Source organism: Rhinolophus sinicus, linkage group LG04 (assembly GCF_036562045.2).
Source record: "Rhinolophus sinicus isolate RSC01 linkage group LG04, ASM3656204v1, whole genome shotgun sequence".
NCBI lineage: Eukaryota > Metazoa > Chordata > Mammalia > Chiroptera > Rhinolophidae > Rhinolophus > Rhinolophus sinicus.
In genome coordinates, this window is record NC_133754.1 from 155,429,582 (window position 1) to 155,454,429 (window position 24,848).

The 24,848-nt window shown below is 43.6% G+C and overlaps 1 protein-coding gene across 4 annotated transcripts in view; it reads left to right on the plus strand.

Moving 5' to 3' along the window:
• DAPK1 (death associated protein kinase 1) overlaps nt 1-24,848 on the plus strand; it is a 163,208-nt gene that overhangs the window by 63,938 nt on the left and 74,422 nt on the right. For all 4 annotated transcript variants that reach the window (XM_019734045.2, XM_019734028.2, XM_019734018.2 and 1 more), the window contains exon 3: nt 18,642-18,863. In XM_019734045.2, coding sequence (XP_019589604.2) covers nt 18,642-18,863 — 222 coding nt within the window. The remainder of the gene's footprint in view (nt 1-18,641; nt 18,864-24,848) is intronic.

The window sequence follows — 24,848 nt, forward strand, 5'->3', positions numbered from 1 at the left end:
GTAAATGACTTCAAGTACACAAATGTTTGTTAGAACATGTAAATTGTCCAATTGACTTCCATAGTCCAGAAACAGCAGCGTATGTATAAAAAGAAAACCCTCATAGTTCACATAAATGAAGAGTTGAAAATGGATTCACATATTTTTAAGAAAAATACCCAGAATACATAGTCTAGGTTTCCAAGAAAATGTTGATCTCTATTATCTATTAGTCTTCTAATAAGGTCAGTGGTAGTATCTTTCATCTGTCAATGATTAATGTGCTAACTTAGCAATGGTTCACCTCCCAGTGACTTTACAAGTATCATTTCCACTTCCCTTCTATAAATAAAATAATCAAGCTATGTCCCAGTTTTATATTATAGCTATAAAATTAGCTAGAGTACTTGAAAGGATAGCTAATCTAAACTGAGGTGTGCCATGGGAGTAAGGTACACACTGGGGTTCAAGCACCAAAAAAAAAAAAGTAAAATATGTCACAATTTTTAATCCTTGACTACATGTTGAAATTATAATATTTTTTATATGTTGGGATAAATATATTATTAAAGTTAATTTTACCCATTTCTTTTTACTTTTCTTAATGTGGCTAGTCAAACATTTTAAATTAAACCTGGGTATTGCATTTGTGGCTTATGTTTCTTTGGGACAGCTCTGTCCTGAATACATCACGGTTTCAATTTATACAAGTTTGTTGCTTAAAGCTTAAGTTTAAATGAATGTCCTAATTATGAAGAATTCGTATTTATAATTTACTTCCTGTAGTAAAAATTATTGGATACATCTGAACAAATAATTGATACTAGTATTTAAGTAGGTTAATGTAAATTGCATCAATCTTAATATAGTCAGATAGTAAGCTGTAAGCATTTCTTTCATGAAATTTTATTCTGCTTGAGAGAAGTTTGTAAGTTTGTAAGATTGTAAGATTGTAAGCTGCAAGCATTTCTTTTATGAAATTTTATTCCGCTTGAGAGAAGTTAGAATTTTGGAACCAGTGTAAAGTTCACTTCCGTTTGCTTTACCCTAAACCGCTATCATTAACTCTTCTGAACCAGTTATATAGTGACATGACACTCAGCATTTTAAAGTTAATTCAGTGTCGCAAAAGTCACCTTATTCAGTTTGATTATATATGTCTTTATCATATTCTATGGACCTGATAATGTACAACATCTAATTAGCGATCCCTTTAGTGATTGGGCCAATGAATCAAAAATTAACAAAAGAAACTTGGAATTACAAGGCCCAAGTCTGAACGATTGATTCCTCCACCCATTCAACAAACATTTACTGAGAGGAGGAGGGAGGTAAGGTATAAGTCCTAGTAGGATCAGAAATCCCTTCCCTCCCTCCCATGTTAGTTGCATGGGTTTCTAGAGAGACCCAAAGGCACAGATTTAGAAGTACACAGGATGTTCCAGTAGCTGCACAGGTTGCCTACTTCATTGCCTCTAGGCGATGGGGATGGTTTTAAAACTGGCTCCTGATAAGGCAGCTTTCCTCCATCTTCCCTGCCTTTAGACTAGGTAGATGATAATATTTCACATTTATGTTAATAATGGAAGAAAAAACAAGACCAGATTTTTCTCTACTCCCTTTGCCTATTTAAGTTTTTCTTTTAGCGTTTTGTTTTTTGACATGGAGCATTTCTGTGCCTCAGGAGAATGCTAATCTTATTTTTCTTGTGCATGATAAATGTTGGACTTACATGATCAAAGTCACAAAGTTAGCTTGAGAAATTTGAGGCTTCTTTGAACATGTGCAAACTCGAGTTAGAAACAGCCTCAAACAGCCTCAACTGGAGTCTTTTCTCCATGACTATCCAAGAGATGGACCAACACCGTATAATTGTCCCAGGGGAGGTCACCCTGCAGAATTTGACCATCCACTCACTCCTGAGTTTGTGAGGCCAGAAAGATGTCAGAATAATATTAATCAAGGACCCAAGACCTGGAAATCAGCCATTTTTGTTCTCATGCTTTCCTTCTCTTCACCCTGAATATTTCAGTATTTCCTAAGTCCAAGTAGTGTAGCACCATCCCCATGTGCCAAGGTGTTCTGAAGCCAGCAGCCTTCATGGAGACCCACTTAGCAGCCTATGCTCAAGATGGCTTCTCCAGAACAGGGTGGAGAACTTGCACCGATTTTTCCTTCTCTTATTTTCTCTAATAGGACAATGTATGAGCCTTGGCATGTGCTTAAGAAATGCAGATGGTTTTATGCAACCATATACAGTAATAATAATTCTAAGTACAATAGCAAGCGTATGGCTTATATTATGTGTCAGACATTATTGAAAGAGCTTTACATGTGTAACTAATTTAATCCTTACAATAGTCCTTTAACATAGATACGGTTCTTGAGTCACAGAGAAGATGAGTAACTTGCCCAAGGTAACACAGCTAGTAAGTGGCAAAGCCAGGATTTGAAACCAGGCCCTCTGCCTCCGAAGGCTGAATCATAATGTCATGCAGAAGATTAATTTTATCTGTCGAGATATTTAAGTTTTAGTTTTGGAAGACTTGAATTGGCTATTTCTATTAAGTTGATGCAAAGGTAATTGTGGTTTTTGCAATTATTTTTAAACTTTTAAACTGCAATTACTTTTGCACCTACTTAATAAATCCTGCTCAAGAGAATCCTTTTCCTTCCTTTGTCATTCCCTGTTAGAGACTGACCTGAACTTATTAAAGCTCTTTGGACATAGACACGGGGGTTTTATTCCCAGCTGTGATATCACCTAAATATTTCCAAATATTAACATTATATTTGTTTGATAGTACAGAGACTTTCACATCTTTTTACCTCTTTTGCGTCTTAAATAGCAGTCTTATAAGCTAAGCATTATTAATCTCAGTTGTCGGTTTTGTGTTTTTGGGTTTTTCTTAATTTCCTAATGACCATGCTGAGGCTCAGAAAAGGTACTGAAATATCAGTGTTCCCACCAATGATAAATGGGAGTGTGGGGTCAGCATCCAGTACTTCTGTGTCCTGGCCTAGCATGTTCCCCTCTCCCCACTATGCATTTCCACTCCAGTTGTCCATATTCTCTCCCTTTGGAAAGTTAATCTTAAGATGCAGATACATAAAATATATTTCCAAATAGAGTCTAGGGAAGTTCGTGGCAATAATGGATTTTATTTTGAATTTCAATCTGGGAGAATCATTAGGATAACAGAGATTCAGAAAATGCATGAAGAAGAAATTCTGTTGTAGGATTTCAACTATACATACATGACAGTGTATTTTCTTTTAGTTAAGTAAGAAGCACAGTAAGCCAGAGCCTGGATTTCTGCAGCCCCTAGAAGCAGAGCATCTTAAGGTTAGAAGGAATCTAAGAGGCCATTGTCCAACCTTTACTCATTCTTGGCTGGTGGCCTAATTCCTTTTGACAACCTTTCAGATAGCAACAGTTGTCATCCCAGAGCAAAACCTCCTGATTGCCTGTCCTCCCTCTGACTGCCACCTACACTGTCAACATCTTTCCTACCAAGTACAAATGCCCAGCATGGGGCCCAGGTTCCTACTGAGTGCAGGAGCACTGCACTCCTTAAACATGCAGGGGCAAAAGTAAGGGTACACTGTGTGTCAGCTGTCATCAGAACCATCAGGTATTTTCTCTACGAACTGCTGTCATGTTAGGTTAACTTCTTTGAACCTAATTATAGGCATTTCTGTTTACTTCTTTTATGAATTTTATTATTCAGCCTGTGGGATAATTTAGATAGGTTCTGTCAGTAAATTCAGCCATTCCTTTTACACTAGTTATTTTAAAATGTGGTAAGTGTGCTTTCATCTGATGCCCTGAAGAATGTCTTGTCTAGGACAGTGCTAAACTAGAGAGCCTTATGGCCTGCCAAAATCCACCACATGGTAATTCACCATTTCATCTATAAAAATACCATGAAAAATATGTCACAGGCCGTACTGCAATAAAAACATGTCCTTTCTTATCTATATAATGTCCCATTTCAGCTTGTCTTATAGTGCAGTTGAGGGCCGGGGCAAAGTTCTTGCTGATTGTGTGACCTATTGATCACCTGCTGGTTTTAATTCATCTGATCAATAATCTCAATCTTTGCTGGGGACTAATAACAAGCTAATTGATCTTACAGAGGGATCCAGTTGGGTCCTCATTTCACATCAATACAGCATCACATTTTAACATTTGTCCAGATTACCAGTGGTGATTTGAGATTGCTTCTGTCACACTGAGGTTTAACTTTCTCAGACCTGGAGATATGAATTTCTTTTAAATGCCTAGCCAGGCAATCTTTTACTATCACTTTTCTAAACTCAAGCTTCAGTACCACCTTAACAGTGTTTTCCCTACTTTCCCCTAAGTAAAGATCATTGGCCTTTCAATCAGTGATTCAAAGATCATTGGCCACACACACACACACACAAAAGGGAGCTAAAAAGAGTTGGTTTTGTTTTCTACACCATTGACTCTGAACAGTCATTTTTAGTCCTTTCCTATCCATCTTCTTGCTCAGAAGTGAACTTAAATTTGGGTTTTCTTTTCCTTCTCTAAATCTTAATTCATTTAGGTTTCTTGAATAATTTGTGCTATTTTGTTGTATTTATACAAGATCATGAGTCTTGCCTTCCAGTTTTCCATTCTATAGAAATCTGGCTTCATGGAGTTTGCAAATTGCATTGGCAATAATAAATTGGTTAAGGGCTATGAGAAATTCTTAATTTAAAAAATATTTAGGTTGTGTTCCAATTAGGAAATTTACCCAGCTACCTAAAATGATGGCCTAAGGTAACTGCTTACACAAAGCACTTGGCCCCAAGGAGACTGGGAGAATTCCCCTGAAACCCCAGTAGCCTATATGAGGATTCTAATACACCTTTGCTTTTCAAGTGTCTATAGAGCAAATACACTGTCTGTCCCCTTGACAAGCTTCTAAGACAGGTGGCAGGCCCTGGAGGACCAGTTGAGGCCTAACACAAAGCTGGAGCCCAGTGAATGTTTGAGAAAAATAAATGCACACAGATTGCCCAGGACCAGGATGTTCTTAAGCAAATGATGAGAGAAATCTTGTGTGATCTTTTTAAATACAGGAGCAACTGTTTTTCCATGTCTAGAAAGGTCAGTGGGAACAATTTGAATAGGTTGTCAGCATATACATATAGGGTGACCCATAAGGTGATTGAGTCAATAAGTATTAATTCTAAAATATTATTGAATGCACCATGTTGGGCTCTTGGGATGCAATCGTGGTGTTAATTATCAGAAAGAATTTCACATACAAGTGTAATCTATGAGGTCTGACAATTAAGTTCATGAACTTGTTGCAACGATGATGTTGGTAACTTTTTTTGATATCAGAGGGATTACTCATTATGAATTTGTACCAACTGGACAAACAATTAACCAAGTTTACTGCTTGGAAGTTCTGAAAAGGCTGCATGAAGAAGTTATACGACCTGAACTTTTCATCAACCATTCATGGCTCTTGCATCACAACAATTCATCAGCTCACATGGCACTGTCTATGAGGGAGTTTTTAGCCAGTAAACAAATAACTGTATTGGAACACCCTCCCTACTCACCTGATCTGGCCCCCAACGACTTCTTGCCTTACCTGAAGATAAATATTGAAAGGAATACATTTTGATGACATTCAGGACATCAAGGGTAATACAATGACAGCTCTGATGGCCATTCCAGAAAAAGAGTTCCAAAATTGCTTTGAAGTGTGGACTAGGAGCTGGTGTTGGTGCATAGCTTCCCAAGGGGAGTACTTTGAAGGTGACCATAGTGATATTCAGCAATGAGGTATGTGGCACTTTTTCTAGGATGAGTACGTGAAATTAATTGTCAGACCTCATAAATAATTGTTTTAAAAACTAATATATTGTTAGATCACTATGAAGGGGTTTAAAATTCAAACTCAATGAGCCAGTTCTTCTAGTGTTACTTCTTTGTGGTTCGAAGCATAGTAACTGGTGATGTGTCTCTCATAAATGCCTAACAAATCACGAAATAGCTAGAAAAATTGATTTATTTTTGTGCTATTCACTTACCTGTTAAGTGGAAAGTAATCTCTAAATCGTATGCATTACGCACCTACAGGTTCTGAGCCAGTACCTCCTTCTCAGAGTTCACTTTCATCATGAAGCCACCTAGCTCCACCAGAATCCAGCTGCCTCACTTCTAGAATTGGTCTAGGACCCCTAAAAGTCAGCACCCTAGAGTGAAGGCCTAAACAAGTATGTTTCTTCCTGTTAGATTGGCCCCTGTTCAAGGTCTGTAGCCACCATTTCCTCTGGGCCTCCTTACCTTCCTGGAAGTTGTAACCGCTCTTTAAACTGGGTAGGCTGCTGGCCCAGGTGTTTCCATGTGACTGCAGATAAGCACAGGCTCTTGATCCAAGTGGCAAGGCAATTAGACCGTCAGGGGAGGGACCATCAGGGGAGGCATTCTGGCAGTCTCACTCAGCTCTGCAGAGCCAGAAGTGCCATCAAGGTGGGGAGGGATGCAGAAGCGTTTGGCCCCCACACTGCAAATGAGGAAGTAGGGACCTGCAAGTGGAATGGCTTTTCATCTGCACCTCGGGCCAGAGCCCGCTCCCACTCTGAATGACTCCCTCCTTCACCAGCCAGAAAATTATGTTTCCATCAGAGAACGCTTCTGAAGCCCCCATGGATGATCACTCCGAGTCTCCCTGAGTTCAGATTCCACATTTTCTTAGGAAGTGACACCCCACGGAAAGGTCATTGGGGTTGCAATCCCAGCTTCAAGCAGTATCACTTGCATACCGCATACATGCAAATTATTTTTTATTTTCCTGAGCTTTTGACCAAAGACCTGATTAGTAACACCTGCTCCTCAGAAGTCTCACTTTCTGGGAGAAGTGACGTCATCCGTGTACTCAGCCTCCAGGCTGCGGTATTCACAGCCCTCCCCTGCCTCTGACATAAGCTTCATGTTTGTTGGATCTGATCGCAGGGGTGAGGTCGGCCCACATGGCAGGCAGCCAGGGAGCTCTGCTTCCATTGAGGGAATACTCAGACTTCCCGGGAGCTCTGGTTTCTCTCTAACTTATCATCTTTCAGTTTTATCTGCGTGGCTCTCTCTTCAGGTAACTCCAGCAGTGAATTTCCCTGCCAGCCTCGCCTTGCCTAGCCTGAAGTGACCCCCTCAGTCCTCTGCTTGTTTTCTCCTCTCCCAGACTTCCTCTGTGAGGTGAGTCCCCACCTGATTCAGAGCCAAGGTGACAGATCTGTAGACATCATGGGAAAGGGCCTGGCCAAGAACGCTGTGAAAAGGATTCCTCCTGGCTGGGCTGACAGCCAGACAACCACTAGCTGCCTCGTTGAGACCTGGGTCTGTGACTCTTGCAACTGCAGAGAAGGAAAACCTGCTACCCCCTGTTGGATTCAGTCTCCAGAGCCAGACAGGTCCTGGTATAGCATCTCCGATGCACACCAGTCATATGGCTGCACTAAAAGCCACATAACGCCAAGCATATTTGAATTTCTTCCAAGTCACTGAAATCCAAACTCTTCACCAATATAGACCTGACTACTTTGGATAAGATGGAGCTAATTCTTCCAATGACAAAGCCTGTGAAAACACACAAGTGAATAGTATTTCTACCTAAGCCAAGAAGGATGCCATGAAACTGTTCACATATCTTTGTGCAGTACCTTTCATGCTCCAGAACTGCGTGGAACACACGTCGGGGAGGATTACCCCACAATTCCTATAAACTACCTTTAATCTGTGCAACTTAACGTAGTCTTTGCACAGTTACAACCTATGCCCATCAGACTGCCCAACTTTTCCTTTCTCATTATTTCGGCTAATTTTCTCCATCTTGAATCTTAACATCTTGAATGAATCTTTCTTTCTTTTTTTTTTTTTGCCATGGAATAAGGAACTTCAGCTCAGCTCCTTGTCTGTCTTCTCTTTCGCCACGAAGTTATATGAACCTACTGCTCCCTTTTTCAACTTTTTCCCCTGAGAGCAGCTTGCTGACTTGAGAACAGATCGTACCTTATGGCCCAGTTAACTTTAGCCCAATAGCTGAACGGGGATTACATGACAAAGTCAGGATGATCAAATAATGAGATTGGCCCGAGGGATAGCATGCTGAAGTTGGAATGATCAGACGCAGGACTGACCCCTCTACAACCCAGCTGGGGCAGCTGGAGGGCCCCCTGCCTCTTGAACACAGTCTTGGGGCAGCACTCCCTGCTCTCCCGTCATCTGACATGGTCACCATTGATTAAATGGGAGGGCTGATTCCAGTGTGATCCCCCTTTCTTTATAAGGTCATTTTAGTCTCATAATACTGGACTCACAGAGTAATCCTGCTTCTGATGTGGGGCTTCTCTATATGAGAAAATATTTGGAGCATTGTTGTTTATTTGTCTGGTCCATTGGTGTTCTTGTTTATAGACTGTATCAAATGGCACTTTTCCAAGACTTGTTTTCTTCTTTTCTTTCCCTTTTGACTATCAAACAAACAGCTATCAAGCACCAGCCTGTGTTCTGTGCCCGGCCCTAAGTTAGGTGCCAGGGATGGTGCTGAGCAAAGTGGGCGAAGTTCCCCCAGCCCTCAGCTACAGCGGGACCCCACTCTCTCTGCACACCTCCTTCAGGTAGTACTAGCAACTCTGTTATATGGTGATGTCTTAATTCCTGCTGGTTCTAAATTCCTTTAGTCACAGGCCAGATCCGAATCAGGTACCACTACATATGGCAACTAGTGACAGAAAACAAAAGAACTATACCAAGAACAAGATGGCAATGTTATCTCCAGACTCATGTAATTCAGGTGACAGGGAGGGCAGTCAGGACATGCTCTCAGGGATCCACAGGCTCCAGGCTCCTTCCCACGACCACCACTTTCTTCTCAGGGGTGGGTCTCATTGTCCAAGGAGGCACTGAGGGCTCAAGAGTTCACCTGTAAACCAACCAGCAGGCTTCACTGCACTCTGCCTCGGAGCTTCTCTGCCTGCTCTCAGTTGCTGCCCAAACCCAACTCACGTCGGAGAGAAATGAAAAACTCCCAATTCTCTTCTTATCTCAGATGGTACCAGGCTTCTGACAGGACTGAGACCATCATGCATTTGCCTAGCTTCTCTACGCAGCCCTTGACCAGTAGCCAGGAGGCAGAGGAGGCGACGGCCTCCACTCCCAGCCCTGACGCGGTTGGTTCCCACCCTCCTAGTGTGCCACAGTCCCAAAAGGGACTGAACCCTGTGGGCACCTCCTACCCTTAGCTCTGCGCTCAGCTCCACCCAGGCCTGAAGGAGGGCACTGTGACTGGTGTCGTGCCTTAGGAAATAACCTCAAAGTGCAGCTTTGTGTTGAGAATTACAAGGAAACAGTCGTAGAGAGTCCAGTCCCAGCTCTTAAGGAGCCAGCCATTTAATGAGAGAGAGGACCAAAGCAAATTTTTCTTTAAAAACTGTATTTCAAAATGCTCTGTGACCAAAAACAAAAAAAAGATTTCTGGTGAACAAGCCCAAATCCTTGGAAACACTGAATGCTATACCCCCTTTTGGAGAGGGCAGGGTCTGCTGAGTCCTGCATACTGAGACCTGTTGTGACTCTCTTTACCCACTTTTCCCTAAACTTGCTTGGCCATTTCTCCTAGTAGCATCTCTTTATTTGGGAAGTGCTCCTCCAGATGGATCTCAGATGTTCCCCCTCCAAGAGGTCTCATAGGGACAAGTGGAGTGGACAAAAGCACCCACTGCCATCTTTCTAATCTTATTTCTGAGTCCTGGCGTGCTCTGGTTTGCTAATTCCTTAATTATAATGAGGCTGCTCAAGCCACCCGATACTCTGTGTATTTGGTTTCTTTGACCCAGTAGCAGCACCGCACTTGTGAGGGGAGCCAGACCTTTGCCCACCCTTGCTTTGGGTCCCAGGTTTTGCCCTCTTCTCCTGTATGGTCCTATCCTCCGGGAGGATGCTGTCCCCAAAGGGTCTGCCTCTGTACCCCAAATGCTCCACCAGCTGTGTTACTCACATGCCTCCCAGCCCGCCCTTATCATTCTGCATCTCACTCCTGATTCGCATGTTGTTCTGGTTCCCTGGGTGACCTGCTGCTGTTTATCTCCTGGGTAAACTCTGCCTCTCCCTCAGGGCACCCTGGCAACCTGCACTGCCGTCTGATTGGTGGAGGAACCTAGTTCTCTAGACCATTGCCTTTTTGGTTGAGTCCTGGTAGCAGTTCAAACTAATTTTTGGAGGGTTTAAAATAATAATAATAAATCACCAGCTTTAATTTTTTTGTAAAAACTACTTTGTCTTGCTGTCACGCATAGCTTCTGAAAGGGCAGAAAGAGAGCAGTTCTGAGTGTAGGCTGCACCATGGAAATATTCCAAGGGAACTGAACTTGGTGCTTAACTATCCAGTTCCCCTCTTGGGTTAGTCTTCATCATCAGCTGAAATCCATACGGCTGGTGGGTTAGGATGGAAGGGGAGGTTTCCATTGAATAAGGACAAAATGCTTCCTCTTCACACGTGTCCCAAGGTAAAGGTGGTATCACTATGGGAATGCCCCAGGCATTCAAGCCAGTCAGAATGAAGATTAGGTAACGATATGTTTCCTGGGTCCTGTTGGAACATTTGGTTTTTGTGTGTTTCCCAGGGTGGGGACCTGCTTCTCCACAGAGACTGGGAAAGATAAATGAGGTGAGCACAGCTCAGCCAGAAATCTGTTAAGGCATTTCAGTGAGTCTTTGGGGTTTGTTGTTGTTGGTTTTTGGTTCTGGCACAGAAGTCCCACTTTCCTTGAAAGATGGGGGATTGCTGCCAAGATGAGAAGTGGAGAACCTGAAAAGGGAGCCCACACATGCTGATGTGACTAATGGTAGGGCTCATTTGTGTGAGCCCAGTGGGGGTCCTGCATTCAAGACGGTCTGTGCACTGTCGCTCTTTTCCACGCTCTCCCCTTAGGCAGGTCCGCGACATTGGTCACCTACTGGCCCTTCACCCTCTATATCAAATCCTCCCTTCCCACAGATTCCTAGGTTATCTGTTAAATCCACCATCCAAAATATTTCAGTGGCCATTCCACCTATCCATTGGTACATAAGAAACCACCCCAAAACTTGGTAGCTTAAAACAACAACTTATTAGGATCTCTCGTGCTTCTGTGGGTTGCCTGAGTGTTCTGCCTAAGGGTCTCTCATGTGGCTGCAGTAAGATGTTGGCTGGGACTGAACCCATCTGAAGACTTGATAGGCCAGACATCCTAGATGGTCACTCACCTGGCCACCCTTTTAAAGCTGCTGTCAGCTCAGCAGGAGCTGTTGACAGAAGCACCTCCATGTGGCCTTTCCACATCGCTTAGGCTTCTCCCAGCATGGTTGTTGGACTCCAAGAGGGAGCACCCAAGAATGTGTGTTCTGGGAAAACCCAGAATCACTTCTGCTACATTCTATTGGTCAAGCAAGGCTCAGATTCCCGGAGACTGGGCTGAGAGTCTACCTCGTGATAGAAGAAGCAAGGTCACCCTGTGGCAGGGTATGTGAGGTTGAAGAGATGGCTGAGACCATATTTGCTAAATGCAGTCAGCTTCCCCTACCCACAGGCTAACACTTCAGCCTTCAGGCAAAGTCACAAGGTCTTTTGGGGACCAAAAAGGACCTATCCAATAGGTATCTATCCAAAATGAAAATAGTTTTGTCAGTTCTAATAGGGAAAAAAAATAGACTTAACACATAGATTTCAAAGTTGTTGGGTAGAAAATGCCAAGAAGAAATTTGTTGCTGTTTTTCAGCCACTGAAACATTATCCTCTGTGCTTCTTTGAGAAGCATGAAGCTGAGATAGCTTGCCAGTTTTCATCTTTTCATGTGCTTGATGTGCTTAGAGAACTCAGCTTACACTCACATACCTGACCTCATTTCATGTTGTCATCACCTTTGCACAGATGGGGAAATGAAGGCTCAGAGAGTTCCCTGCTTTCCCACGTTGTTGGCAGAGTTGGGGCTGGCATTGCTCCATTCTGGGCAGGGCCCTGAACATCCTCGCCACTACTCCCTCTTCTTTCAGAAATTCTAGGCAGGCTCTTTCATGCCTCCCTGCCTCGGCTCCTCTCGGAACCAGTCCTTCCGCACACACCTTCTTCATTTCCTGGCTCTCGCTGAGCCTTCAGGATACAGCCTGGGTCTCCTGACCTCACCCTGTCCCTGGGAGTGGCCCAGAGTGGCCATGTCCTTTTTATGACCCTTCCCACATTATGGTGTTAATGTGCTTGTCTTTCCCATTAGTCTAGAGACTCTTTAGCGTCTTTTCCCCTGCCATCAATGTGAATTATTATCAAATGTCAATTCATCTTTAAAAAAATCATTTGTCACCTCACCTCTTATTTAAGACCTGTAATTCCAATATTCTAGCAGGATTCACGCCACTATCCCTGTCTGAATGCAGCTCTTCAAGAAAAATAGTTGACCCATAAACTGGCACTAAAATTGTGCCGCAGCGGTTGATATATGAATTCAAAAGTAAAAATTACTTTGTGTTAATTAGAAACCTGATTGCAAAGACTTGGAAGGAAGGCAGAGTTGAAACTTATCAGCTGTTTGATTTAAGCCCACTGTTTCCAGCATTAATGTAGGGAATTCACAATAATAAATAGTTACCATAAATAAATTTTAACTGTCATATGTGCTGGGTAGATACATATTTAAAATCAAAGCAAAAATTATATGCTTTTTTAGTCACCTTTTTTAAATCTGTAGCGACCTTCCAGGGTGGGAGCGTGCTATAATGTGTGGATCAAGATCAGTAATGAAAATGTTAGAGCCCAGATAGGCACCAACCCATAGACAGAAATAAATTGTCATGGCAGCCAGTTTGCTCTTCCTGCTCTTCCACAACTTCAACTGGGAATGTCTGATATTGTATGTCCATCCCATGTTTCCCCAAGTGAGACTAAAGCTCCTACAAAGAAATGAATTTGAAAATAAAACCTGACTGAATTAAACCATTCAACAGGTTTATTTTTAATGCACTTGGAAATATGTAAGACCTTCAAAAACACAAACGCTTCACAAATTGCAGGTCATCTTTGTCCACTGACCTTGAGACTCTTCTATGATTCTAATTGTGAGTTTCATGCTTCCTAAACACACATGCAAACGTGGTTTACTTTTTATTACAGAGCGCCTTCAAGCATGTCAAAGCGATGGTTTTAATTAATTAAAACACTTGATTAATTTTTAATGGGGAGGAGAAGGCTATCTTGCCCAAACTTACTTAACCACAAAACTTCCCCTCCGAAAGCTCTTTCCTAGAACATTGTGCTGGTCCTGTCTGCAGCTTCACAGGGGGTGGCTTGTATTTCCAACAAAATGGACACAAGACCAGCATAGGAATTGGTCTCAGTAAATAGAGCTTTGGAGCGAATACACTTGGTTTGAAATCATTACTTAATTATGCAAACTTACTTTGCTGAATGATTTGGGGCAATTTTTAAAACATCTCTCTGAGGCTTGGTTTTCTCATTGATAGAAGAAATGATGTGAATTTCATAGCATTGTGATAATAAGGTAATATTTGTAAAGAGCTTTGCCTAGAATCTTGGTTACAGTTCATTGAATGATTACAAGGGTTCTGATCAAATTAGATATATTGGTAAGTCAGACAAAGAAATTAGATAGCAGCTTGTTCTTTGTGAAGCTTTTGTCCTTTTAGCTAGAGTTTTTCTCTTTTTAATAAATTTGGGATTATGTTTGAGTTAATTTCTTTTTAGGATAAAGCTCTTTCAGGTTGGGATGTGTCTTACTGTCTGTATGTTTCTGACCATTAGTACTTAATGAATGTGTATTACATTTAACTGAAAGTTTATCTATCAAAATGGATTTGGCTGTCTGTACCTAGCAACAAACGCTTCTGTCAGTTATTAGATGACAGAGAATGTTAGTGCATTTTTTAAAAAACGATGTACAACTGTTTCTCATTATTCATGGTAGTTATGTATTATAAATTCTCCGAAAACACAAAACTAGCAAATACTGAGCCATTGGTCCTGGAGAAAATACAGGGTTGGGTTTCTGCGAGCCTCTGGTCACAACATTTTTGACAACAGACCTGTGCATAAGCTTGTTTTATGTGTGTTTCTGTTTACAGGCGCCTTATTTAATATCTCTTGTTGATTCATTGACATTAAACTCAAGGCCCACAGCACTAAAGTTGTGCCTGAAGGAAGCTAATCTAACACACATATTTTCTCTGGAAGGCGCATCATAGCCTGTGGCTTAGGAACTCTATACACTTGGGGCCATCACAAATAGTGAAATCACCAACAAATAGCACAAAATGTGAGAAGTGTGGCACCAAACTATAAAAAGGACACTGGTTTACACTGTGTTTCCCCGAAAATAAGACCGGGTCTTATATTAATTTTGGCTCCAAAAGATGCATTAGGGCTTATGTTCAGGGGATGTCATCCTGTAAAATCATGCTAGGGCTTATTTTCCGGTTAGGTCTTATTTTCGGGAAAACACGGCAGTATGAGAGCTGAAGCAAGAAGGCAGAGTGTCACCTTGATCACCCTCAGCTGGGAATATGCCCATTGGGTACCTCCAATCTGCAAATGACCCAGAAAGCGGGGCAAGTGTTGGTTATTAAGAAATACAAATAAATTTTAGCAAGTAGGTGAATCTGTAAATAGGGATCCTACAAAAAATGAGGGTCACCTGTACTCTGTTTTGTCCATTGAAATGTGGTAGAGACCGTGAATTTCTATTTTCCAGTAAGGAAACTGCATCCCCCCACCCATTGAACCATGGTTGCAGTCGTCTGTATGGGTGGCAATCATGGAGGAGCCTCCAGTGTTTGTCACAGGAGAGGGGCCCTGGGGCCACAGGCAGTCAGTCCCCCAAGTGCATTGCAGTCATGGCCTTGCTTCTCTGTGTGCATTTACTCAGAGCTCACCCTGGATGCTGTGTCACGGTTTTACTCCAGGAGCTCATGATTTAGAAACTCTTGCCGAAAATAAAACCCCAAACAAAAAACCCAAAATTGTTTTCTTCAGTTGTCGGTGGGAGGGAGGGGACTGGAGAAGAGGAACTGCCCCCCCAAAGTGGGTGCAAGGGATGGGCAGAGGAGGCTGGGCCAGATGCCCAGGAAGGAAAGGGTGGAGGCAGCAATTGAGCAGCAGTCCAACTCGAGTTAGGCCTCACAAAGCAAATTACTGTTCTTAGAGAAGTTTCTTCTCCAAGGTGTCTGGCCTCAGTCTGGCTGCCTGTGGAGATTGCACTGTAAAAATTCCTGGCTGTTAACCAAGTGCACACCGAGGCCCCCATATCTTGAGTGGGTGTCCTGCCTGCCCTTGGGCTCCACTGTGACTCTGAGTTCCCAGGGGAGGGCGCAGCAGCGGTGAGCAGCTGTCAGCCCCAGTGCTCCCTCCGAGTGGGGCCAGGAGAGGAAGGGGCGGGATGATGGGTTTGAAGGTTGAAGCCTGCAGCCAGATTTAGCAGTAGCTTTACACACTTTGTGGAGTTTTCTTTATTTTTCCTCTTAGGGCTCATTTCCCCCTGGCAGTCATGAAAGGTGATATTTTGGGGGTTATACTGCAGCGCTTTGGGATTTAGGCAACCGTGAGCTAATGACAATAACTCCAGTTGTCAAAGATTAATCATAGCTAACAGTTATTGAAGACTTACTACTGCCAGGTGCCGTTCTAACCACTTTACGCATTATAGCTCATTTAATCGTTCCTTTCCACCCCACTGCCCTCCCAAGCAGGCACTATCATCATACGTACTTTACAAATAAGGAGACTGAGGCAGTTACGCAGTAAGCGAGCCCACTGTCACACAACTAGTAAGCGGTGGCATCAAGGCTCAAACACAGACATCTGCCCCTGCCCTACACAGTTCTACTGAACTACAGTGAAGCACCTTCAGTTTAACATCTCTGGCTTTTAGGATCATAGAGTCAGAATTCAGTATTGTGCACGGGCTTCTCGAGGAGCTCCACACCCAGTGCCTCCAGAGGCAGAAAGATGCCCCTGACAGCCTTCTGTCCTCAAGGAATTACAGTCTTGGGAGGGGTGGAAAGAGCCAAGGAACAGGCAGAAAAGAGCAAGTGCCACAGAAGGTTCTGAGGTGCTCTTTGGACTTGGGTGCAGGAGAGAGCGCTGGTTGGAGCAAGGAGGTGGGGGCAGATTGTTGGGGAGTTGGAGATAAATAGGGAAAGGTATCTTTAAAGAGGCAGCATTGAGATGGGCCTAGGAAGTGTTCCTCAGAATCATTCTACATCCTCACTGACCTTCTGCACCAGGGTTAGCCAGACAGTCGTGCAGCATTAGAATCCCACTTCTCCCCAAGGGGCTTTCCCATCTTAGCCCTTCCTCTCCCACCAGCCTGGGAGTGGGGCGTGGGGGTTGGGGGTCCAGAAGTGTGAGTGAGGGATGGGTTGTCTGATGAGGGGGTGGGGAATCCAGATGTTTCACTGCAAACCTGGGCCACACAGTCTATATAGCTGTGTACATACTCCTGGCCGCGACACACAGGAAGTTTGGAACTTCTCCTTAACCCGGGCATTAGGGTTGGTGGGTCTTGATGCCCTTACCTTCCCATAATTAAAAAAGTGAAAATACACTTGGATAGTCTCTGAATTTAGGCTTGCATTTAAATTCTTTATGGTTCACCTTCAGAATTTTCTTTTTTTTTTTAGCTCTTTGGTTTTGTGTTTTAAAGCAATGTGATGCAAAACACAGAGTCTGCCTTGGGTCTTTACAGCCCCTGAGACAAGTCGACATGAACTTGACCATGTGAGAGGCATGCACTGGCCCAGCCCCTGGAAGCACAGGTTATTTGTGGTTCGGAGGTCCTGTGCTGGGCAGTGCCCTACCTCCTCTCTGTGTGGGAGCCCCATGAGAGCACTTGGTGGGGACATGATACCATCTTTGTAGGGAGTGAGACTGTTTTTCATCTTTTCTCCATAAACCCCATCTCTGCCACCCATCCCCTTACCCCCAATAGAGAGAAAGCCCAGTTCTTCACTCCCCAGAGAAATTAGAAAATGATTGTAGTAAAGTCGTAACAGATCCCATGACTATTTAAGATCACGAGTTTATGGGCAATTGGTGCCAGCTTTCCGGTGTGGTTTATTCTTCTCTGCTATCGTGCTGCAGAGGGAAAGAGGATATTAATAACCTGTCATGCACAAAATTTGACAATGTTATAAAAATAATCCTTCACTATGTGTTTTTTCTTCACTGGCCTCCTGCTGCTAAAGTAAGTGAGTAACATTTTAAAGTATCCATTCTTGAACATCAAAATATTACCCTTCATTTGATTTTTCTCTCCCCCTTTTGTCTTCATGTGAGGAGAATAAAGCTAGCTGAAAATCACTGTGATAGTTCTTCACATAGCCCCTCTCCAGCCGGTGCCAAGAAATGTACAGATCCTGTAATGGATGGATCGACTTTGGGTGCAGTGGAAGCAGTAACAGTCGACACAGGAAGCATGTTTCTGTTGTTTTTCACTTACATTCAGGGTAGCCTACTCACCTCTCAGGATTTCAGCTGCTTATGTATTCACCTCTTGTTTTGTATCAAGTTCAATTCTTATATTTTACATGTGGATAGGAGGCTGTGGTTACATGCTGTGGCATAGGATGTATAGAATGCTTTCCTCTGCAAGAAACAGAAAACACAAGTCAAATTGGTTTAGCGGTAAAGGGAATTTATTAGCCTATGTTGTTGAAAAATCCAAAGGCACATGACTTCAGGCGAGGGTTGATCCAGCCACTCTATCATGTTGCCCCAGCCCTAATTTCTTTCTTTCTACTGGCTCTGCCTCTGCAATGATTGGCTTTAAACCAAAAGTGGCTCCCCTCATGGTCCCAAGATGGTTGGCAGCAGCTTTGGGGGATCAAAGAGTCTCAGAAAAAGTCTTTGTCTTCGTATTCTCTGGAAGGTCTTACTTAGGTCACATGCCTATCACTGGAGCCAGGGGAATATAGTGCACTGATTGGCTTAGCCTCGGTCACATGATCTGCATCTATAGTTGGAGTTGGAGGCAGCTTCCCAGAAGCACAAAGATCCCACTATATACATGGACAGTGATGCTGGGGAAGCAACTGGCAAATGTCTAGTCCATAGGGCTTATCAGTTCTTGAAGTGTGAACAAAATGCATGTAGCTTTTTTTGTTCTGGGTATTTGATAAATTGATAAGTTAATAAATACTGGTGCTAGACATCTGTCATTGGAGTCAGGGCCCTATATATTTTTCTACCAATTCCCTGGTCTCAGCCCCTTGTTTTTCCAAACACACAGGAAAAGAGCTGTTGGAAGTGAGGTCCAACCAATTGGGGAGCTCCTTCCTGCTTTCCCCATATGTGAAATGGGAGGGAAGGAGACAGCGCAGAAGTGGAGGCATTATTACCCAATAAATGAAACATAATTTAAGGAAATGATTTCTTTTCTTTGCAACTTTGTTCATAAAGAAATAGGCATAATGAAACTAAAATGTTTTAATGAATATCCCTACTTAATTTGTTAACGTCCCACAATTTGGACTTTCCCACTCACAATTCCGTTGTCTCTCCCCCACCCCATGCCACATCCTTGCTCCAATCCTGGTTTGTTTTCATGAAAAAGAATATACAAATGACCCGTGACTTTCTTCCATCTTTACTCTTCAGCGGGCAGTTTGCTGTTGTGAAGAAATGCCGTGAGAAAAGCACTGGTCTCCAGTATGCTGCCAAATTCATCAAGAAAAGGAGGACGAAATCCAGCCGGCGGGGCGTGAGCCGCGAGGACATCGAGCGGGAGGTCAGCATCCTGAAGGAGATCCAGCACCCCAACGTCATCACCCTTCATGAGGTTTACGAGAACAAGACGGATGTCATCCTGATTTTGGAACTGTGAGTGCTCTCTGCGTGGCTGGAACTGGGCTGGGAGCAAGGACGAGGGTGGGTTGTGCAGTGGTCAGCCCTGGAGCCTGGTCGGGAATGGACTGCCAAGTTCAAGAACAAAGATGCTGCCTGGCCTGAGGCCTCACTGTAGTTATCCTTTAGAAGAGCAGCTTCCCTTCATGTGGGCCCACCTGATTTGCAAGAGGGTCCCCCAATCGTGGGGTTCTTCATTTGTTGCGAGGTCATCGGTTTTATGTTAAGCTTTAAGCATATGTCTTCTCACATTGTTCCTCTGCCTTCCTGCTATTTCTCTACTTCTCTCCCTCTGTTCTCTTTCTCTCACTTCTCCTCTCGTCTCCCTACTCTCTCTGTCTTACACACACACACACACACACACACACACACACACACACCCCACTTTCAACTGTGGGAACTGTAAATACTCATTATATGAGAGGGCAGAATTGAACCAGAATCACTCAGAGGTGATTATGAAACTTGTTTTTAAAGCAGTTTGCTTATTTTCTGAGGCATGCCCTGCCCCTCAGATGTTATTGTGGGAAACCAATGATGGCACGTTCTGTAACTGTCCCCCAGTCACAAAACAAGCTGCCGCCTGAGTGCTCCACTTCTTGTGACAAGTCCAGCCACACAGGCTGGTGGGAGAGAAGAAGAAGTTGTCCCAGAGTGATTGGCTGGGAATGTCTCTGGGATGTTTGGAGGGAGGAGAGATATTCCGTGCCCTGAGGGCGGAGGGATGAATGATGCAAAAGGAGACTACGGACAAACCAATTGTGGGTGGTTCTCAGTGATGAACCCACCCATTTCCAGGGAGCCTCTAGACTCAGGTTTTCCATTCTGCCAGCCCATCAGCTCCCCTTGTTTGCAGAGTTCTTAGAGGTGATTTTCAAGGCCAGAGGAGATGAAAGTGAATGGGGAACTAAAGGTCAGGCCAGCTGCACCAGGGGCACCACATTGCTGATACCGAGTTTTGAAGTCATAGCAGCCTTGGGCACCCACAGCTTCTAGTTTCATCACTGAGATTTTGGGCACATTGCTTTATGGGTCTGAGCAACAACCTTCTTAACTATAAATTAGGGTAAATAATACTTAGTTCAAAGGGGATTTTGAGGAGATAACTGAGATAAGAACTTAAAAATACCTAGCACAGTGTCTAGCTCATGGATATGTTTAATACATGTTTCCTTTCTTCCTTCCTTTAAAACAGGAAGTTATAAGCCTCTACACTAGTGACAGTCTGGGCTGGATAATTCTCTGGTCGGGGGCCGTCTTGTACATTGTAGGATGTTTAGCAGCATCTCTGGCTTCTACTCACCAGATGCTGGTAGCATCCTCACTTGCAGCTGTGACAACCAAAAATGTCTCCAGACATTGCTACTTGTCCCTTAAAGGCAAAATCCCTCCCCCCACAGCCACTGCTTTAAAAGAAGAACAGGATTTTAAGAGCACAGAGGATTAAGACATCTGCTCAGGGTACAGAAGAGAAAAGAGAGGAATCATGGTGTAATCCTTGCTGTGGCTTTAAGTAGCCACCCGGGAACCAGACAGAAAGAACCGAGATCAAAATGAGGCAAATCCTTTACCATCGCTAAGCCTAAATTTCCTCCCTTACGGCTATTGTAAGATACCATGAATACAGAGTTCCTGGAAAAGAAACATTACCAATCACAGCTATTTTGCCTTTTCAGAGAATTACCAGGTTGTGCCTAGTGACTCAAGAATGTCATTTACCCTCTTTACATATTGTACATATGATGTCTGTGAATTAACTACCCTTCTGGTTCCCACCTATGGGTGTATGTTTTGAATTCAGCTTCTGTTGACTGACCCCATTCCAGTGGTATTTTCCATTATGTGCATTTATTTTCCATCATGCGCGTAAACTGGATGACTTACAATTTTTTTCCTATTTGATCTTTTTAATTTTTAAATTATCATACAGTAAATTTGATGATGGAAGAGTGTTGTACAAGTCTGTGGAAGTTAACGCATGTGTGGATTTCGTGTCACCATCACCCAAATCAGGATTCAGAACAGTCCGAGTGCCCCCTAACTGCCTTGTATTAACCCTTTTATAGTCGCATCTGCCCTCCAGCTCTACCTTCACCCTCAGGCAACCACTGAGCTATTCTCCATCCATTTGTCTTTTCAAAAATATCAGAGAAGTAGATTTATACACTATACAATCTTTTGAGACAGAGTGCTTCTTTCACTCAGCGTAATGCTCTGAGATTTGTGTATGAGCCCGGTGCTCCTTTTCATTGCTGGGTAGTATTCCCCTGCGTGATACTTGTTTCTGCATTCACCCACTGAAGGACATTTGGGTTGTTCCTAGTATTTGGCGGTCGTTCATAAAGCTGCTATAAACACTCACCTACAGACTTGTGTGTGAACCTAAGTTTTCGTTTTCATGGAGTAAATCCCTGAGTGTGATTGCTGGGTCATGTGGTAAGTGTATGTTTAACTTTATAAGACACAGCCAAACTGTTTTCTGAAGTGGCTGTCCCAAGTTTCAGTCACTCCAGCAAATGAGGAGAGTTCCAGCTGCTCTACCAGCACTCAGGATTGTCAGTATTTGTCTTTAATTGTAGCCATTCTAGTGGGTGCAGAGTGGCACACAGTGTTACATAGTTCATGGCGTGGTGACTTGGAATAGAAGGTGAGCGAGCTCACCAAGAGCGGCTTTTAGATGGAAGGGGCAGGAGGGGCCTTAGGAGACGGCCCCTTCCCCAGGGAGTCAGATGAGAGTTTCTCTTCCCTTGCTATTTGTCCTCCACAGATCCCAGCGTCCCCTGTGAACTGATTGTCCTTGCCCTTTCACCTGCCAGACGTATGGGGGGTTGTGGTGGTTACTTTTATGTGTCAATTGACTGGGCCATGGAGTGTGCAAACATTTGGTCCAACATTATTCTGGGTTGTACCCATGAGGGTGTTTCTGGATGACATTAGCATTTGAATCAATAGACTGAATAAAGCAGATTGCTCTCCACAGTGTGGGTGGGCCTTGTCCAATCAGTCGAAGAACAAAAAGTTTGACTTTATCCCCAATAAAAGGGAGTTTCTTCTACCTGATGGCCTTCAAGCTGGAACCTTGGCTTTTTCCTGCCTTTGGACTGGATCTGAAACATCAGCTTTCCTGAGTCTTCAGCTGATCCAGCTGACTCACCCTGCAGATCTTCAAATTTGTCAGCCTCCATGATCACATGAGCCATTTCCTTAGAATAACTCTCTTTTTCTCACCTTTGTGCTCATATTACAAGCCTGTTCCATTCTGTGCCGCAATCTGTGTTTTAATTTTTTTTTTTTTAATTGGGGAAGGGGAACAGGACTTTATCAGGGTACAGTGTGTACTTCCAGGACTTTTTTTTTTCAAGTCAAGTTGTTGTCCTTTCAGTCTTAGTTGTGGAGGGCGCAGCTCAGCTCCAGGTCCAGTTGCCATTGCTAGTTGCAGGGGGCGCAGCCCACCATCCCTTGCGGGAGTCGAACCGGCAACCATGTGGTTGAGAGGATGCGCTCCAACCAACTGCGCCATCTGGGAGCTCAGCGGCAGCTCAGCTCAAGGTGCCATGTTCAATCTTAGTTGCAGGGGGCGCTGCCCATCATCCCTTCCGGGACTCTAATTGAACTGGCAACCTTGTGGTTGAGAGCCTGTGCTCCAACCAACTGAGCCATCCGGGAGGCAGCTCAGCTCAAGGTGCCGTGTTCAATCTTAGTTGCAGGGGGCCGAGCCCACCATCCCTTGCAGGATTCGAGGAGTTGAACCGGCAACCTTGTGGTAGAGAGCCCACTGGCCCATGTGGGAATCGTACCGGCAGCCTTCGGAGTTAGGAGCACGGAGCTCTAACCGCCTGAGCCACCAGGCCGGCCTTGTGTTTTAATTTTTAATAGACTATTCAAAATATTAGGTCTGCATGGGAGAAACAGTCATCTTTGCCTTTGAGAAAATTGTCGTTCTTTTAAGAAATGTCCAAACCTGTAGAAAAATTCTGTAAGAGTTTATCTGAGCCAAAACTGATGACAGTTGCCAGGAAGCAAGATCTCAAATGCTCCAGAGTATAACAGTTTTGCAGTTTCTTTTATGTATTTGAAATTCAGAAGAGAACGCAAGGAAGATTACATGAAGGTGGGAGAAAGCAAGGCTGGGGTTGGATTACAGGATATTTAACAAGATTGTGTGCTCTCTTGAGGGTGGTTATGGCTTATTGCAAAGGTGCAGTTAACCTAGATGCAAAGAAACAGTGGACAGGGCTTGCTTAAGGCAAAGATAAGCCTTTTACTAAAGAAGTTATAGGCCTGGGGTGTGACTACCCACCATGACCCACCCAGTTAGGAATTTATGGCCAGATCACCCTGTGAGGTTACTTTCTGAGACCACCTTTTTCCTCCATAGGTCTAAATTCTAACAGCTTTAAAGGAAGATTGAGTCATCAGTGACATATTCTGTCTCCTCTTTTCTTTCTTAAGAATGCTAAGGTGTGGTGGTAGTTAAGGAGAGAATAAAATTTAAGAATTTGTCAGAAAATAGCCCTATGACTATTAGTAGCGATTTGTCTATATCTTCTGGCACAGTAAATAAGCTTTGATAGATGTACTCTTCTGATTTATTGCTTTGGGATGAACTCCATGACAGACAGAGATCTTCCTGAGGCTTACTGATGAAGCTTGTTCCCATGTTGCGACCTTGTGCCCATCTCCACTGGTGCATGTGAGTTCTTGCCTCTGAACTCCAGGCCCATCCTTACGCTGAGATAAAGAGACCCCAAACCACCACTCTGCTCGCTTTTTTAGGAACGGCTTCCAGTATCCTGGATGAGGTACAGAAATTGTATCTTTTCTGTCCTTTTTATGAAACGATTTAGCATCTGCATTAAAGGCACAATTGTCAAATCCTAGTCCAGGATCTGCCCTTTAAAATTTGTGTTGAGCCATGAAAGTAACTTGAAAGAATGACTTTTCCCCGCTTGCTTCCCTGGGAAATCATCTTTTCACAGCTGATCGGCTGTGGCTGCTCAGCGCAGCATGTACACCATCTACACGAAGGAGGCATATGTGATGTCTCAAATTCACAATCTTGTGTCCTCCACACCCTGTTGTGCCCTAAAGAAGTCATGCCGATACAAAGTCTCCCTTTACTGTGTTATAGCTCACCCACGCGTGCTCACACAGGCAAAGCACTACAAAGCTTTTATCTTCAGTGCTTGAATCATTTCATAATTTGCCCTGTTACCTGATGAAAAGTGAAGTCACACTGTCCGAATTCCAAGTCAGTGTTAAGCAGAGACACTGGCTCCTAGAATTCCATTCCTAAACTGGCCGCTCAGAAACAGCCAAGTGTTTCAGACTGTGGACAGTGATGTATTTTTCTATCTAGCTTCCCTCTGTCCAGCCATGGTTCAGACCCAAATGCTTTTAGAGACCAGATCGGCAATGTAAATGGGAGCGGTTGGTCTGCATGAAGCCTCATGTCAGGGAGGCATCAAGGAATGGTGAGGACTGTGGCTAACTGGAACCCTCATGCCCCACCTCCAAGAGGAAGCCACCAGTCAGTTGACTGTTGCCATGTAGAATTTTGGATCCAGTGTTGCCAGATCTTGCTTATTTTCTTTTTTGTTTTTTTCCCCAAGGAAAGTCTGTAATCTAGGTTTTTCATGTTGGCAATTAGTTCATAGTCTTCAGGAACAGACAAAATAAAACCAAGCTGAAGGCCACATGTGGCCTATGCAGACCTCCAGATTCTAGCCTGCTTCATGTGAGCAATAAGCGTTACTTGCTCACTACTGTGGGAGAAGCAAGATGGGATAAATACAGTCAGAGACATCCCCAAAGGGCTAGTAATTCTGTTGGATACACACTTAGCATTCCAAAATGATTTTTTCGATGTACAGTATGGTTTAAAACAGTGGTTCTCAAACTTGAGCGTGCATCAGAATCGCTTGGAAGGCTTGTTAAAATATACATTAAATTGCCTGTATT